The sequence below is a fragment of the Pongo abelii genome, chromosome 2, assembly GCF_028885655.2.
Source record: "Pongo abelii isolate AG06213 chromosome 2, NHGRI_mPonAbe1-v2.0_pri, whole genome shotgun sequence".
Taxonomy (NCBI): domain Eukaryota; kingdom Metazoa; phylum Chordata; class Mammalia; order Primates; family Hominidae; genus Pongo; species Pongo abelii.
This window is the reverse complement of record NC_085928.1, coordinates 73,612,532-73,630,249: the sequence shown is the minus strand read 5'-3', so window position 1 is coordinate 73,630,249 and position 17,718 is coordinate 73,612,532. Positions and strand designations below refer to the sequence as shown.

General features: G+C 43.6%; 1 protein-coding gene across 1 annotated transcript in view; it reads left to right on the top strand.

The window, feature by feature from the left end:
* Window positions 1-16,866, top strand: part of EDEM1 (ER degradation enhancing alpha-mannosidase like protein 1) — a 32,825-nt gene extending 15,959 nt beyond the window's left edge. Inside the window, exons 6-12 of the mRNA XM_024245363.3 lie at window positions 2,007-2,181; window positions 4,101-4,221; window positions 5,037-5,207; window positions 7,099-7,172; window positions 8,034-8,130; window positions 10,225-10,428; window positions 12,734-16,866. Coding sequence (XP_024101131.1) covers window positions 2,007-2,181; window positions 4,101-4,221; window positions 5,037-5,207; window positions 7,099-7,172; window positions 8,034-8,130; window positions 10,225-10,428; window positions 12,734-12,823 — 932 coding nt within the window. The 3' untranslated portion in view covers window positions 12,824-16,866. The remainder of the gene's footprint in view (window positions 1-2,006; window positions 2,182-4,100; window positions 4,222-5,036; window positions 5,208-7,098; window positions 7,173-8,033; window positions 8,131-10,224; window positions 10,429-12,733) is intronic.
* The last annotated feature ends 852 nt before the right edge of the window (window positions 16,867-17,718 follow it).

The following is a 17,718-nucleotide window of genomic DNA, read 5'->3' as shown; positions in this document are numbered from 1 at the left end:
GAAGTGGGGTTTTTTCCCTTGAGAATGTTTGGTCAAGATGTTACTTAAAAATTATTATGGAAAATTTCAGAATATAGTAGAGAGAAAGTATGATGAATAATGACCCCTATGTACTCATCATTTATCTTCACTAATTATCAGTATTTTGGTAACTGAAGGTGTTATTTTATTTATTTATTTATTTTGAGATAGGGTCTCACTGTGTCACCCAGGCTGGAGTTCAGTGGTGCGATCTTGGCTCACTGCGGCCTCCACCTGCCGGGTTCAGTGATCCTCCCGCCTCAGCCTCCCAAGTAGCTGAGACGACCGGCGTGTGCCACCATGTCCAGCTAATTTTGTTTATTTTATGTAGAGACAGGGTCTCATTATGTTGCCTGACTAGTCTCAAACTCCTGAGCGCAAGCAATTCTCCCACCTTGGCCTCACAAAGTACTGGAATTACAGGTGTAAGCCACTGTGCCCAGCCTAGGTGTTATTTTAACTCATGTCACTGTCTTAAGTTGTGAAATTTATGTATACATTTGTTGTATTTAACAACAGCAATAGAAATAAAGAAGTCACTCAAATTGTCAGCCTATCACCAAATAGTTGACCAGTGTCACTCCCGATTGTCAACTTTTTAGGTTTCTATAGACCCTTTCAGCCTGGCCTGTGTAACTTTTATATATTTTTCATTATAATATAAACAAATATTTTGATTCTGCCTGACATTTGGCAGATCGTTTGTTTCCAAGTTATTGCCTTGCATTCATGATGACCACTTTTGTTGTTGTTTTTATTATTAAGAAAAAATTCACAATAGCAAAGACTTGGAACCAACCCAAATGTCCAACAATGATAGACTGGATTAAGAAAATGTGGCACATCTACACCATGGAATACTATGCAGCCATAAGAAATGATGAGTTCATGTCCTTTGTAGGGACATGGATGAAATTGGAAATCATCATTCTCAGTAAACTATCGCAAGAACAAAAAACCAAACACCGCATATTCTCACTCATAGGTGGGAATTGAACAATGAGAACACATGGACACAGGAAGGGGAACATCACACTTCAGGGACTGTTGTGGGTTGGGGGGAGGGGGGAGGGATAACATTGGGAGATATACCTAATGCTAGATGACGAGTTGGTGGGTGCAGTGCACCAGCATGGCACATGTATACATATGTAACTAACTGCACATTGGGCACATGTACCATAAAACCTAAAGTATAATAATAATAATAATAATAATTACAATAAAAGAAAAAAAAAAAAAAAAAAAAAAAAAAAAAAAAAAAAGAAAAAATTATCTTTTCCCTTTTCTTTTTTTTTTTTTCTCTTTTGAGACAGGGTCTCCCTCTGTCACCCAGGCTGGACGGCAGTGGCACAATCTCTGCTCACTGCAACCTCTGCCTCCCAGGCTCAAGTGATCCCTGGGATCAAGTGAACCCCCCATCTCAGCCTCGTGAGTAGCTGGCACTACAGGCACCTGCCATCGCACCCAGCAAATTTTTTGTGTTTTTGGTAGAGACAGAGTTTCACCATGTTGCCCAGGCTGGTCTCGAGCTCCTGAGCTCAAGCGATCCGCCTGCCTCGGCTTCCCAAAGTGCTGGGATTGTAAGTGTGAGCCATCATGCCTGGCTACTTTTTCTTTTTAAAATCATCTTTTTTTTGGATAAATTCCCAGGAATGGCAGTACTGGGTTAAAGTCTGTGAAAAACTCTTGGGTTTTGAAATGCATTGTCAATCTGGAAAAGCAAAATGAGAAACCTATTTTTATTTTGCATTAAATGTTTATCCCCATGTTTGTGTCAGTAAACGCTATATATTTAGAAAGATGTCTAGGCTAAGTTAGTGATAAGACTGATAAAAATGTTAGGTCCAAGCAACCACTCCTTCTCCTGTATGCCAAGGATAAAGGTGCTGAGGAGCAGTGTGGTTGGAGTAGGAGGCCTGTCTCCATCTATGTCCTCCCTGATGAGACAGCTGGGACCTCAAGTGCCTTGTTTATTTTTGTAGGCAATGTTGTGAACATTCAGACGGGCCATTGGGTTGGAAAGCAGAGTGGCCTGGGTGCCGGGCTGGACTCCTTCTATGAATACCTCTTGAAATCTTACATTCTCTTTGGAGAAAAAGAAGACCTAGAAATGTTTAATGCTGCATATCAGAGTATTCAGAACTACTTAAGAAGAGGGTATGTCTCCCTAACATCTCTTCTGTTGCCTTGTAAAGCAAATAGAAAGCATTATGAAGCGTTTGTATTTTTTTAACATACAATCACAGGGTCTGTTTATCTCTGCCCTCACCTTACCACCTCTCCTAGTTTGTCAGTCATCTGGGGGCAAAGAGCTGTGTTAGCTTTCTGTCGCTGCATAGCATAGTACCCCAGAACCTAGTGGCTTAAAACAACAAGCATTATCTCATGAAGTTTCTTAGCGACAGTAATCCGGGAGCAGCTGAGCCAGTCATTCTGGCCCAGGATCTCTCCTGAGGTTGTTGTCAAGCTAGTGGCCAGGGCCACAGCCATGCCAAGGCCCGATGGTGCTGGGAGATCCCCTTTCAGGCTCACTTTGGTTGCTGGCAGTCTTCAGTTCCTCTTTGGCTGTTGGCTGGAGGGCTCAGTTCTTTGCCAAGGGGCTTCTTTGTAGGTAGCTCATGGCCACTGGCTTCCCCCAGAGTGAGTGATCTGAGAGAAAAAGAAAGAGGCCAAAATGGCAGCCACAGTGCTTTCATGACTAATCTGGGAATGATATACCAATACTTTTGCCAGACCATTAGTCACCCAGATCAAAATGATACATTCAGTGTGGGAGGGGGCTATGCAAGGGTGTGACTCACAGGAATAGAGGTTCTTGGGGGCCGTCTTAGAGACTTGCTGCTACTACAGGGGCTGACACATCCCAGTGTTTAACTGTGGCTTTAATTGCAGATAGGTCTGCAATGCAGGACAATGTTTTGTTTCTAATACTTTCCAAAGAATTGTTAGGATTAGTCTTTATACTTGGTGATAGAAAGGACAGCTACCACATTTTTTTTTCTCTCCGAGTTTGTTTAAAACATTATTCACCATTTTCTGTTGTGTGTCTCCAGGATGACAGGAGAGAGAGAGAGCCATTTGAAGCTACAGTGGCTTCTACGTAGTGTCACTCTCTTTCCCAGATCTTTCTTTCTTTCTTTTTTTTTTTTGAGTCAGAGTCTTGCTCTGTCACCCAGGCTGGAGTACAGTGGTACGATGTTGGCTCACAGCAACCTCTGCCTCCTGGGTTCAAGCGATTCTCCTGCCTCAGCCTCCTGAGTAGCTGGGATTACAGCCGTGTGCCACCTTGCCTGGCTGATTTTTGTATTTTTAGTAGAGATGGGGTTTCACCATGTTGGTCAGGCTGGTCTCAAACTCCTGACCTCGTGATCTGCCCGCCTCAGCCTCCCAAAGTGCTGGAATTACAGGCGTGAGCCACCACACGTGGGCCCCAGATCTTTCTTTGTATGTATTTCTATGTTAAGTGTCCAGTTTCAGTGCGAGTTATAGCTACTGAGCTTCCTGCTTGGATTTTCTTGGGTCCATTTCTACATTGCTGTTGTAGGAACCATTTGTATGTGCTATGTTTCAGTAAGGGGCGTTTTGGGTGGAATTTATTTATTTTTGCTTTTCAAAGCTGCAAACTAAATTGAGCAGTAATCCCCAAGGGTCTTGCTCTGATGCATTTCTCCAGGCCCAAGCTGTAGGACATTACTAGAGAAGAGACTCTTTGTACCAAAAGAACCAAGCTTTTCTGCTCAGGTGAAATCCAGCATAGGCCCATACTATATACTGAATTCTCTTATGTGGCAGGGCTCTTAAACCCAAAGCTCAAAGTGCTTTCTGCAGAATACTGTGAAATCCTGACATACTATAATGGCTGCATTAGGAACTTTGATCCTGTGGTAAATATTATCTTCTGCTAGAGTCTAATGTAGATAATTAAAGGCAGTCTGTCTCCAAAGGTTTAAGGAATGAGTTAGGAGAAAAAATTAATGTTAATTCCATTTAAATGAAACCACCAGTGGCTGCTGGAGAGGTAGAGATCTGTCAGTGAGCTTTCTTTTCACCATTGAATGTGCTGCTTGGGTTTGCAGGCGGGAAGCCTGCAATGAAGGAGAAGGAGACCCTCCACTCTATGTCAACGTGAACATGTTCAGTGGGCAGCTGATGAACACCTGGATTGACTCTCTGCAGGCCTTTTTCCCTGGACTGCAGGTATTTTGCCATCAGATTTCCTAAGAATAACCAATCACCAGAAAGGGCTTCTCCCTCCTTTTCTTTCTTTTTTAATAACCTAAGCATTCTCTGTCTCCTTTGGATTTGGGAGGTCAGTAAAACTATATGTCTTCATCTCTCTGTGAAATTAGTCTCCAGAATATTGAACAGAGCCATTCCACACAAGTGCGAAACCATGTTTGAGAAGTGACTGTGTGTGATTTTTATTTTTGTTTGTTTTTGTTTTGAGATGAAGTCTTGCTCTGTTGCCCAGGCTGGAGTGCAGTGGCGCAATCTTGGCTCACTGCAACCTCCGCCTCCTGGGTTCAAGAGATTCTCCTGCCTCAGCCTCCAGGGTAGCTGGGATTACAGGCGCCTGCCACCACACCCGGCTAATTTTTTGTACTTTTAGTAGAGACGGGTTTTCACTATGTTGTCCAGGCTGGTCTCGAACTCCAGGCCTTAGGTGATCTGCCCACCTCAGCCTCCCAAAGTGCTGGGATTACTGGCATGAGGCATTGTGCTGGGCTGTGTGTGATTTTTGGATAATCCATCGCTCAGTTGTTTATTCCTTGTTCATTAGTACACGTAATCTCTTTTTCTGTGTGCAGTTCACATCAATTTGGCATTAGTGGCCAGATAGGGAGGGCATTTATTTGTCTGGGTTGTCACTTTTGGGTTGGTTTTGTCTTTAACCCTATGTGTAGGTCAAGTAAGAACTCAGGGGCAGAGGAGAGCCCAGGCAGGCCCTTTGTGCCATGTCTTGTCACTCTAGGAATGGTATCTCAGCCTGATGACCTGTGTCCTCTCCTTAGGTGCTGATAGGAGATGTGGAAGATGCCATCTGCCTTCATGCCTTCTACTATGCTATATGGAAACGATATGGTGCCCTCCCTGAGAGATATAACTGGCAGCTGCAGGCCCCTGACGTTCTCTTCTACCCACTGAGACCAGAGTTAGTGGAATCCACGTATCTCCTCTACCAGGTACTAGAGTTGTGTGTTGTTTTTTTTTTTCCTTTCACTGCCTCCCCTGACCCCAGCAGTTCGTTCTTAATGAACATTTGCTGAGTGATTTATGGTTATGTTGTTTCATAGTGACTCTGATTGAGTTACCCCCTATCCGTAGTCTTGTTAGTGTTCAGTGTCATTCGTAACTTCACAGGACAGAGAAGGCATCTGCAGTCAAATATGTTTTTAACCTCATATTCTACAAAGCTGAATCATGTTTTTACCGTAGGACTTATGTCTCACATCTTTAAGTATTCATGAGGAAGATTTTGTACTAAGGTGTTTTCCAAATGTATTTGATCAGAAGACCCGTTTTTAGGATGCAATTCTGCATCAGTGTACTGTGGAGCCCCGGTCTGTGTAACAACTATTCAGACAAAAAGAAAATTGATTTTCTTGGTTGTAAAGGAAATCATCTGGGATTCATCTGGATGCCTGTTTTTGTTTACTGTTTGTGTGTGTGTGTGTGTGTGTATATATATATATAAAAAATAGTGTTCATCCTTTGTGAAATTACTTCAGTGGCAGAGGGAATGTGACTTTAACTGTGAAATGTCTTCTTCCTGACAGTTGAAGCCAGATATTTATACTTCTGTTCATGCCATACATATATACACACTGAGAGTCCTCCTCCATTCACATGCACAGCAGCACGAGTGGTTAACTCACCAAGAAACTGGCCTTGGTGAAATTCAGTAGGCCTGTAACAGATGCCCACTGTGGGCCAGCCCTAGCAGCAGAGCCTGAGTTTTAGAAACTCTGGTAGTGGGGATTTTTAGAAACTCTGGTAGTGGAGCGAACACTAAGATTTGAATTTATTTATTCAACAATTTTTTTATACCAAATCCTTGCCATTTGCTTCAGATGAAAAAAGGGGAAAGAAATCCTGTGAAACTGGTAGTAGTCCTCATGCCTAAAAAGGGACCTCATGAGTTTTAGGTAACCTCTCAAAAAAGGGAAAAGATAATAGCCACCTGTTTGGCCTTTCTGAGCCCAGTAGAAAGGCTGTACACGGAGGATGGCGTGCCAGTTACTGGCTGATTTCTCCTCTTAAGCTTAGTCCTGTGGCCTGTGAGCTTACTCCTCTTTGTTTCTGTCACTGCTTCTTTCATGTTTTCCGCTTCTCCTTCACGTTGACAGAGATGTCTTGCACTCTACAGCTTTACCCTCCGAAGCCACACCCTGTGCACTTTTAATCCGGAGACTGCTAACCTTGTTGTTTGTTGCTGCAATCTGGCACTAGGCATGAATTAAAGATCCCCAACTTTTAAACTGTTTGTTGGATAAAGGCTTATCTTCCCAGAGAAGTTTTTTTCTCTAGTAAAACCATCTAAGAGTATGTGTGAGAAGAGTAGGCAACTGAGGACTGATTTCTCAGGGTGATTAGAGAGGAAAGGGTGGCGGCCTCCTTTTACACTTTGGAAAGTCTTGTTCCCATCAGCCTTTCCTCATGGTGCCATAAGTGGAATGGTGGCAAGGTTCTCTTTCCTGTGCCTGTGTCTTAAGTTTCTGGAGAGTTCTGAGGCAAGATAGAAATTGGATTTGTTCTCAGATATGGTGCTGTCAGGGTGGGCATTGTTTTGTTTCTAATCATGATGGCAACCAAAGTAGATTATTGTTCTACCCTGGAACAGATGGTCTTACCCCTGGCTAAAGTTAAACAAGTCACAGGTACGCTTTGATGTGAACTGACGGAATACCTTAGTCCTCTAACCGTTGTGACCCTGCAAGATAAATGACCTGGGCCCTGTTTCTTCCTTTGGCTGGCGACTCGTCTCCACGGGGAAGCCCTGCAGTCACCATGATGTTTGTCGATGGCATGTCTTCCAAGCCCATGCTGGATCACATTCTCTCGTGTTCTCTCTAGGCAACCAAGAATCCCTTCTACCTCCATGTAGGAATGGATATTCTGCAGAGTCTGGAAAAGTACACAAAAGTCAAGTCAGTTTTCTAAGTTCCTACCTTTTTCTGTCAGCCACTTTTAATTTATTTCAAATTGTTTTGGGGAAATATCCTAGTTTGCATTTTAATTTATAGAACCAGGTCATTAATGTTACATTTACAGGGAAATTGCTTACCTTTTGGTGTAGTAGAACCTTTCCATTGTAGTGAGAACTGTCCTTTTTTTTCCATGAGGTTCTAGCAGATTATGGGTGTTCATTCTAACTTCTTTCCCCTAGTTATATAATAACAGATATGCTAAAATGTTTAGGGAGTACAGAAAATATAAAGCAGTAGAATATTATCACTGTAATCTCCACATACAGAGAAAACTGTAGTCAGTATTGAAATGTATGTACTTATAATCTTTTAAATATATCTTATATATGATGTGTGTATATATGTATATGTAAGAAACATACTCTATATTTCAATTTTGTGACATGCTTTTTTTTTTACCTGCTATATCATAAGTTTTTTTTTTAAAGTACTATCTTAAATAATAAGTCAATACTCAAATAATAAGTCAATTCTACAAGGATTAGGACTAGAAATTTAAATTAGTCCTTTTAAATTTGTTGCCAGTCATTTTCTTGGTGCCGTGTTATGCTTCCGGCCAGCACCCCGCCACCACGCCCACACCCTGTAACTCACCTGATAATTTAGCAGCCAAAAGCACTTGCTAAGTAAATTTGCAAACAACCCAGGCTATAAAAAAGGAGAGCCCTTCAATGTAAGCACAGTTTCATATGGTGCTGGATGACTGGTTGATTATTCTGATAAGAGAATGTTTCTGCTTCTTAAGTGAATCAGCAGATGGGAATGAAGAGAGGCAGGACTGACCGGATGATTGTTTTGTAGGTGTGGGTACGCCACGCTGCATCACGTCATTGACAAGTCCACAGAAGACCGGATGGAGAGCTTCTTTCTCAGTGAGACCTGTAAATACTTGTATCTGGTATGTGTGTTGCAAGATGAACCCAGGAATATTTAGTATTGTTTAGAGCAAGCATTCGCATAGTCTTCCATCTGACAGATACTTACTGGGCACAGCTACATGCTGGACATTGTGCATTCCCAGGATACAAACGCTGTCAGAACCAAAGGATATTACTATCTTCTTTCATGGTTTCCAACCTTGTTGAAAAGTCATTTGTCAAGTAAACCAAGAACTGAACTTATGATTACAAACTGTGGGAAATGCTGGTAACGATTGATACAGAACCAGCGTTAGTTGCGGTGGTCGGGGAAGACGCCTCTGAGGAAGAGAGCTGTGTTCATAATGGCTTCTCACTTCTCTTGATGTATGTGATCTTGGCCAAGACCTGCAGCTCAGCCTTGTCTCTGTCCATACACACATCCTCAGGCACATGACTGTGTGTGTGTGTGTGTGTGTGTGTGTGTGTGTGTGTGTATATATAGAGAGAGAGAATTTCTGGACCTGGATGAAACCTTTGGTATTACCTAATGTTCATATGTTCATTATTTCCCTCACAAGAACTACAGCCTACACAGAGGTCAGGCGACTTGCTTGAAGTATGGCGGTGGCTGTGGCAGAGCTGAAGTGTGAACTGTGGTCCTGACTCCCTGTCTGGTGCTGTTTCCACCTCACTGCTCTGCCTCGTGCATACAGCCACTCTTGTGCCCCCTGCCACTTTCCTCAGTATGGCCACATAGAAACAGAGGGCAGGATTTCCAGGTTAGAAGGTAGCATGGCAACTGAGAACTTGGGCAGAGGGTCAGAGATAGAAGCAGCTGTGATAAATTGTGTTTATCTAATTCCGTGGTTCCTAGGCCTGGGGCTAGCTGGGTCCAAATCACCCTGGGGCCCTTGCTAAGATGACAGCCATGTTAAGTCAGAATCTTCAGAATAAGCGGGCTCAGAAATCTGTCATTTTGACAAGTGCCTCCAGTGGTTTCACATGAGCCAGGTTTTGGAGCTGCTGGTCTAATCCATTAAGACGATACTCTTCTGTGTCTGGTGTCTTTTCACAGATGACTGCAGAGGTATGTCTGCCAGCAGCCCATGTGGTCTGTCCAGTGGGAAGACAGCTGTCCTGCTGTCGATTCCTGTGTGTGCAGTGGTTCTTGCTCTCCGTGCAGGTGGCTCCGTTCTGCTAAATCAGGCTGCTCAGAGCAGCCTAGCTGCATGTTTCCATCCAGCAGCCAATGGTGTCAGAAGGACGTTAACAGGGCGAGTTTTAGAGTAAAAGGAAGGTGACCCTGTAGGGTGTGCTAGCTGAAAGAACCTAGAGTCTGGGGAGAGGAAAACCTGTGGTCTGCCCTGTTCTTCTCTTGTTACTGTGTAAACATTGACAAGCTGCACTGAATCTCATTTTTCCTCATCTTGAAGTAGTTTAGGTGACCAATAAAGTTTCAGAGAGTTTCTAGGTATTCATTCATTCAACATTCACAGAACGCTCACCTTCTCCTGCACTGTTGCATCCCATATTGGGTTAGATGTTCTTTCTAGATGCTCTTTCATTCCGTGTCACATGCACCATTGAGGGAAAGGACTGTGCCTTGTGGCCATTGCGTCTTCAGAGCCCAACCCTTGTTGTGCAAGAAGTGAAGTGAATGTTGGCAGATGTGTTGGGCTCTGTGCTAGGCCCTGGGGATATGGTGGTGGATAAAACTTAGTCCCTCCCTGTCAGCGTTTACAGTTCAGGGTCTAGGTGTGTGTGAGGTTGGGTGTAGTTCTAGAATTCCAGCAGGAGAACTCTTAGGTAGCACATGGAAATCATCCAGCAAACTTTTATAGACTACCTGTGCTTGGGCCTTAGCCTTGGAATTTCCGAGTCTCTGCATCTGGGCAGGATATGTGTAGGGGAGAGGCAGGTCTAGGTATCTGAGTTTAGATGAAGCAGATGATTCTGCCTTGCAGCCTGGGTTGGGCACCACAGTTGTCAGTCAATTCGTTTTCACCCAGTTGTCACTGAGAAGCATGAGGCCCAAGCAAATTCTACTCCCTGGGTAGCTGGGACATGCCCCCATGATTCAGTTCCAAGTGTGCTACAATTATTGGTTGTATCTTTTTCTCCGTTCCCTCTAGCTGTTTGATGAAGACAATCCAGTACACAAGTCTGGAACCAGATACATGTTCACAACAGAGGGACACATTGTATCTGTGGATGAGCATCTTCGGGAATTGCCATGGAAGGAATTCTTCTCTGAAGAGGGAGGGCAGGACCAAGGGGGAAAGTCTGTGCACAGGCCGAAACCTCACGAGTTAAAAGTCATCAACTCCAGCTCCAACGTGAGTTGTTTTTTCCAGGGGTGATTTGCATATAGAGGAAGAGAAAAGACCATGAATTGCTTAGTTGTTCAGACTTCCGGACAGAAAATTGATGGTGTACGCAGATTGGGAGATTTGAAAACACCTCCTAAAGACACCATTTACATAGATGTTGTCAGGGTGTAGGGAAACCACAAGAGCAGCGGTGGCATCATCACTGCTGGCTGCAGGTGCCGGTGGGGAGAGTGGCTACAGGATCCTGGAAACGGGGAGTCTTGTGGGAGGAGCGACCACTCAGCAGGAGCCACGACGCAGATCTGACTTTTGAGGCCTTGCCTGGAGGGAGCCGGCAGAGTCAACATGTGACCCCTTCCCGCTCCCCCAATTGCCTGCTGGAGCATCTTGGCTGCCTGGGGCAGAAGCTGGAGGCCGAGCGAGCCTGTTGATATGATCCATCAGTGGACCTGGAGGGACAAATGGAAGACCTTCAGCAAAATCATTTACCAGCAGCAGAAGGGAAAAAAAAGCAGTGATAGTCACAGTGGTCCCAATGAAGATGCTTTTTGAAGTGCAGCAAACACCCACATTCATTTAAAGTAGGGCTTTACTCCACATGCCTAGATTGTCCTGAGAAGCAGCAGGAAAAATTTGGAAATGGAAGTCCTTGCATCCCTAGTGAAAGTGTCAGGTAGTTGTGTTCATTTGAATCAAATAGGATGATTTGGAAGTGAGGATAGGGAAATGTAGATCAGTCAAAATTTCAAATCTTGTTATCCCCCAGGGCCTTGGTGGTCAGGAGTTCGTCAGCCTCCCCACAGATGGGTTGCCTTGGCATTAGGGGCGCCCTCTCATTGCAGACTGTGCTTCAGTGCTTTTCCATTAATGCCCCAGTGAAGGTCTTCACCATCAGTCTATGAAATAAATCAATAGGCCAGAGTGTAGATAACCACCCCCGCCCCCATTTCCATCAGTCATGGAACGCTGATTGAGTGGACAAAGCATAATCGGGAGGAAGGGGAAGGAGAGTGAGAGGGGGAAGAGTTAATAACAGCCAGCACTTGCAAACACATACCAGGGTTAACCTTTGCACCATTCTAAACGCTTACGTACGTTAATCCGTTTACTTCTAACAACAGCCCTGTGAGGGGTGGGTACTTTTAACATCTCCATTTTACAGATGAAGAAAGGGAGGCACAGAGAGGTTCAGGTCCCACGGTGGAGCCAGGATTTGGACCCAGGCAGTGTCTTCTCTTTTAGGAAGGAGACATCTCTGACCTGCCACACTCACTAATAGATCTGATCACATGATTCCAGGCACCAGGGATTCAGGCCCTCAGAAGGGCTCCCAGTTCTGGATAGGGGCATGGCCTAGTAGGGAATCCACTTCCATCCTAGGCGTTTGTCTGTAGTGCTGTTGAAACACAGAGGGTAGGGAGTAATCTCCAAAGAAAATCAAGGCAGGATTCCCTGAGGAGGTCACTTGCTGGAGATCCTTGAAGGATGAAAAGGGGTATCCCAGAAAGGATGTTCAGGCAGAAGCAGTAGCACCTGCAAAAGCACAGAGATGTGGGCTGGTGGGGGCAGTCGGGACAAATGGAAGGACCTGCCAGTCTTGATCTTGCCGGGGATGAGGAGCAGAGTGTAGTAAGTTCAACTATAGGGCATGGGGAAAATGTTTCTTTGGAGATGAAGCAGATAATGAATGTATTTAGACAACTGCTTCCAGGGATGTCACAGTGGGTTAGTTCTCAAGATGTGTATCTCCTTTGAGGAAGAAAAGTGGTGGGGGTGGGGGGGTTTTAATTAAAAAAGAAATAGTAGTCTTGAGCATTTAGAGTTTAGTTGTGAATGAGAAAAACATAGCTCAGAAAAACACAGTATTTTCAAATAGCAGGAATGTTTTCTGAAATTCTGGGTGGACTAAGGACCCCAGGGATGTGGCTTTCAGTCCTGGCCACTAAGCAGTTGCTGTGATGCCTTTTAGCCTCCTTGGATCTGCCATTTCTTTATAAAGTGAGTGAGGATATTCAATTATGTCAGTGGTCTTCACCTGAGGGTGATTTTGCTCCTCAGGGAATACTGGAACAGCGTCTGGAGATGTTTTGATTTTCACAACTGAGGCATAGGAGTTGCCACTGGCACCTAGTGGGAGAGGCAAGGGGTGCTGCTGACCGTCCTACAGTGTACAGGCAGCTTCCACAACAGTTACTTACTTCCAAACGTCAGTAGTTCACAGGCTGAGAAACCCTGGATTAAGTCATCCAGTCACATTTCCTGAGAGAGCAACATATGAGTTTTTAATTTTCCCTCGTTTTTGTCTTTCTAGTGCAATCGTGTACCTGATGAGAGGAGGTACTCCCTGCCCTTGAAGAGCATCTACATGCGACAGATTGACCAGATGGTTGGTTTGATTTGATCTGCTGTGAGGCCTCGTCTTGAACCAGACCTTAACAACCAAACCCAGACCATGCCAAAGTCCAGTCTGAAATGGAAGGGGACAGAAGTCTTGACGTCCATGATGGTGTAGGAATTTCTGTGCAGCACCTCACCACATCTGGTTAATCCTTGCACACTTCAGTGTTTCTCTCCTGTTCAATAAAATGCCCTGTTAAGGATATAATTTGAAGTGAGAAGATACATGGAAATTGCCCTCTTATGACATGTTGATGTTATAAGCACAATAGACGGGGCATCTTTGGATTGATGTTCACAGCTTTATACTTTAGAACCTAAGTCTCTTCACTTTGCTGGCACCTGCTATACTGGAGTATTGCTATGTCTTTAAAAAAATTTTTTTATTGTATTTTATTTTTTCGAGACAGGGTCTTGATATTTTTTTGAGACAGGGTTACCTGGGCTCAAGTGATCCTTCTGCCTCAGCCTCCTGAGTAGCTGGGATTACAGGTGAGCACCACTGTACCTGGCTAGCTACTTCTTTGTTAGAGGATTGAGAATGAAATTTCTGCAAAAGGGCCCGTGGTTTATTTGGTATCCTTACTTAATTGCATTGAAAATGTCATCCTTCCTGTTGTTAGATAATTGGGCTCTTCCCCTGATACCAACCATGATTTTGGATCACATGGGAGAAAAAATCATCCAGTTTTTCATGTTTGCCTCAAGTAATCTTTACAGTGTTACAAATTATTTGCTTAAGAATAATGGTCTTAACCAGAATTCTTAACAGACAGTCTCTTAAGTTATTATGTTATGGTCTAAGAGGTTAACTGACAGATCTTTTGGATGGTATTTTGCATTTTGAATATGAACTTACCTGAGGAACTCCCATAGTTCCAGAATCAGGTGCCTTTCAGGGAGAGAACAATACCTAAGATTGTCTGAGCTTCCATCTTTCTCATATTTCCTAAGCAAGGATTCTCAGTTCTGACCATATTTGGGTTAGAGTTCTGTTTTGTTTTTGTTTCCTGTGTCTAGTGCCAATTAGCTAAATCAGGAAGAAAGAAATGATCACATGACTTTTAGCATCCTTGAGCCATTTCTCTGTGTAATATAGGCTTTAGATTAGTGCCTTATATTGGTTTTGGTTTGGGGCACTGGATGTCGCAGCTACTGCTATGGTTTCAGGAGGCCTGTTTAGCCACATGGTGAGACCATGGTGAAAGGGGGATGGAAATTGCTTGGCCAGTCTTTGCCTTTCAACCTGTAAAAGTAAGCATGTAGAAGGAGGAAGTTGTGCTAAAATGCCTTCTTTCTTTTTTTGTTATTATTTTCTTAGCCAGAACATCTCTCTTTGAACTCACACTGATACACACCTGCTACTCTTACACAGTGCAGCAGGGTTGACTCTTAGTCTGGCTTCCATGAAGCGTCATGGGTGGAAACGCATTCTAGTAAAAAGGGTAGGAAATCCCTAAAACTTCCAGCCTCACATCCCACAGTTCTCACCTGTCACTGTTTTCCCACCTCTAAGGATTTCATGTACATCTTTTCAAAGCTAGAAATAAACACTGTCTAAGTTTGTGTTGCATTTTTAGTCAAAAGGGAGAAATCTTATTCCTTCTTGAAAATTTTAAGTGTTATGGTTTTATATAGTTCCGTTCTTTGAGATTTTTGAAGAGTATTTTCAGTAATAAACGTGCCATCTCTCTCTCTTAAACATTTATTACACCAATTGTTTTAAAATAGAAAAAATAAAATGCTTCTGTTTTACCTTTTTTCATTTCAGAAGCATTATTCTGTTTATTAGCAGTGTCCCATCTACTGAATAGAAAACTTTGAGAATAATATATGTATATTTTAAATGTTTTCACTGACTCATTAAAAATGTTAAATACACACACACGCATGCATGCACACACACGAGCATACTTGTACCTTTGTCTCTGGGCAAACAGGTGGGACTGTTAGTGACCCATTTGGGAAAATAGAGCATCTCAGAGAAGGAGGTGAGTTCTTCGTGCCTGTGATTTCTCTTGGCGCTCGCCTCCTCTCCCGCTCTGGCTTTTGTGGCGGCAGTGGTGGGTAAGCACTCCAGTGTTCTCTTAATGAGGCGCTTTGCCTGTCACTCGAGCAAGCCTGGGTGTTCCTTCCTCCTCATGCTCCTGGAATAGGGAATAGGGATCTCATGCTTGCAGACTACAGAATGCTGCAGATGCTTCCCAGGGGCCACAGGCTGTCAGGAAATGTGTTTTATGTTAAGTCACAAACCCACGTGACTTCTGGGTACTGGAATTAATACCAGTGGGTGAGACTGAGGGTGAGTGAGTTAGTACATATTATTCCTGGTTGTTGAGCTTCCAGACTACCCAGTCCAAAGTTTGATGCTATGTAGTCAGTGGTTTGTGGGGCAGGATGCCAGAAGGTTCTTTGAGCCAGCTTCAAAGGTTACTTGTTTTTTTTTTTTTTTGAAAGTCAGAATGTTAACAACTGTGATATATCCTGCAGGGCTTTTGCAGTTTCTTCTGTTCTGTGTTCTGAAATACTGGGTAGAGAATGGCTGAGGAGGAGATTACCAGAGAAGTTGCTTTGCTCGGTGCTTTGCCCCAGGATTGCCTCAAATCTGAGTGGACTTCATCCTTTGCGGCAGCTCTGAGCCTGTCCCATCTTCCTATTCCCACGTGTAGCTAGTGTCTAGTGTCAGCTTTGCTCAATGTGGTGGAAACATTTTGCAGAACTGTTGTAGAAAGCTGCCTTATAGTTGGCTTGACGAAGCGTAATTCTCTTATAACAAACTTTCAGATCATTACAGGGGAGGCTTAGCTACTTCAGTTGATGTGACCGAGGAATCCCTTCTAGAAGAATAGGTGGCAAGGAAGGGTTTGCTAGCTCTCCATTTGCACTGGCCATTGTGAAAAACCAGCTTCTGTATTCAAATCTTCCCTTCATTAAAAAAAATTTTTTTTTGCAGCCCTTGTGCCAGAACTTACTCATTGTAACTGAATCCTCAGGGCTTTTCTTGTTTTAGATCATGGACTGTGCACGTGACACTTAAATAATTTTCTGTGTATTTAAAGAAAAATGCACCAGGATGGTGTCTGTGCACATGACTATTAGAGGAGCATCTGTAGGAAGTACCTGGTTTGGTCAGTGCAGTTGTGCAATCTGAGGGCCTTGTTTCCTCCTCCGCTTCCCCCTTCTCCCCACCAAAGGAAAATATCCCTCTTAATGATTTCTTAGTTCAGTTTACTGAATGATTACCACCTGTAATTCCTCTTTAGGTTGTGTAGACTCAACATGAGACATTCGTTTCTGCTTTCTGGAGGGCACCAGAGGCCTTTCTCTTTTTTAAATTTTTTTTGTCTGTTGACATAAAAATCTTTTTTCAAATTTAGTGCTGGTGAAAAGGTAGGGCTGAGTGATTACCGTAGCCACAGGGTGGCTGAGCAGGAACTTTAGAAGAAAATCCTGAGCTTTCCTGTCCATTCCCAGCATCCAGCTCCTATTCTAGTGCCTCTTCCCTGCAGGGCAGGGACCCCTTGGGAAAGCGAGGAGGTGGGACGGGCTGGGCCCTGTGTCCCAGGTTTCACAGGGCTCAGGGTTATGCTCCCGCTTGAATCTGGACGTGAATCTGGTAAAAATGTCAGGTACCTGTGGAACTCCCTGATTCTATACCCTCTTCCTTCTTTCTGCAAGGCAGAGGAATAGTAATAGTATTTTTAAAGATTATTTTGTTTTAGTTTTAAATAGCAAAACACAAGCTGCATTTTTATTTATTTTGCGTAAGAAAGGTAAATCTTTTTACAAAAAAAGTATAGAGTTGGAAACTCTGGGAAAACTTACGGAAATACACAAATGCTTCTCTCTCTGTAATGTGCAATATGCTTTGCAACTGTAGATGATATTTTATGTTTAATCTGTAAATAAGAAATGTATTTAAATTAAAAGGGATCTTTTTGTAAAAGGACCAAATGTTCTTTTATAAATGTAATAAGGAATATCTTGCTCTTTAAAATTTATTAGGATTTTTATGAGTAATTTTTATTAAAAGATTTCTTTTTTTGAGCTGTCATCTTGTTTCTCTTTTACATTCTCATGTAGACACACTACATGCAAGACAAACGGGAGAAAAATCTCTAAAGGAAATGCCCATCTGGATGAATAAAACCTTGCTTTTTATAGCTAAGCCCTAAGTAATACCTCCCCCATGGAATTCCACTACATTTTTGTATGTCACACTCTTCCATTAAATGCCCCTCACATGTGGGTCAGAACTGCTTTTCATGACTTTTGTCCCAGCCCTGACCTTCCCCTCTGCATCAGCCTCCTTTCTCTTGGCCACTGAGTTCATTGTCTATTCTTATTGCCAATTGGCTGAGTATATCTGGGATCTAAAACCAGTTCTCTACATTATCTAAGCAAGGCGCTTCATTTCTCCTCATCTCTGAGAGCAGTGGCCCATGGGAAGCGTGTGGGTGGAGGGTTCTGGAGGGCTGGCCTACTTCCCTGTGTTGCCACCGGGGACCATGGTGGGATCTTGAGGAAGAGACCTGCTTCTGCTCTGTGACATCTGTGTCCCAGCTTTGGTCACAGACAATTCTGATGCATTTTTTTTTTTTTTCTTTGAGACAGTCTCACTCTGTCACCCAGGCGGGAGTGCAGTGGCACGATCTCGGCTCACTTCAACCTCTGCCTCCTGGGTTCAACTGATTCTCCTGCCTCAGCCTCCCTGAGTAGCTGGGACTACAGGCATGTGTCAGGACGCCAGGCTCATTTTTGTATTTTTAGTAGCGACGGGGTTTCACCATGTTGGCCAGGCTGGTCTCAAACGCCTCACCTCAGGTGATCCGCCCATCTTGGCCTCCCAAAGTGCTGGGGTTACAGGCATGAGCCACCACACCTGATGGGCCTTTTTAA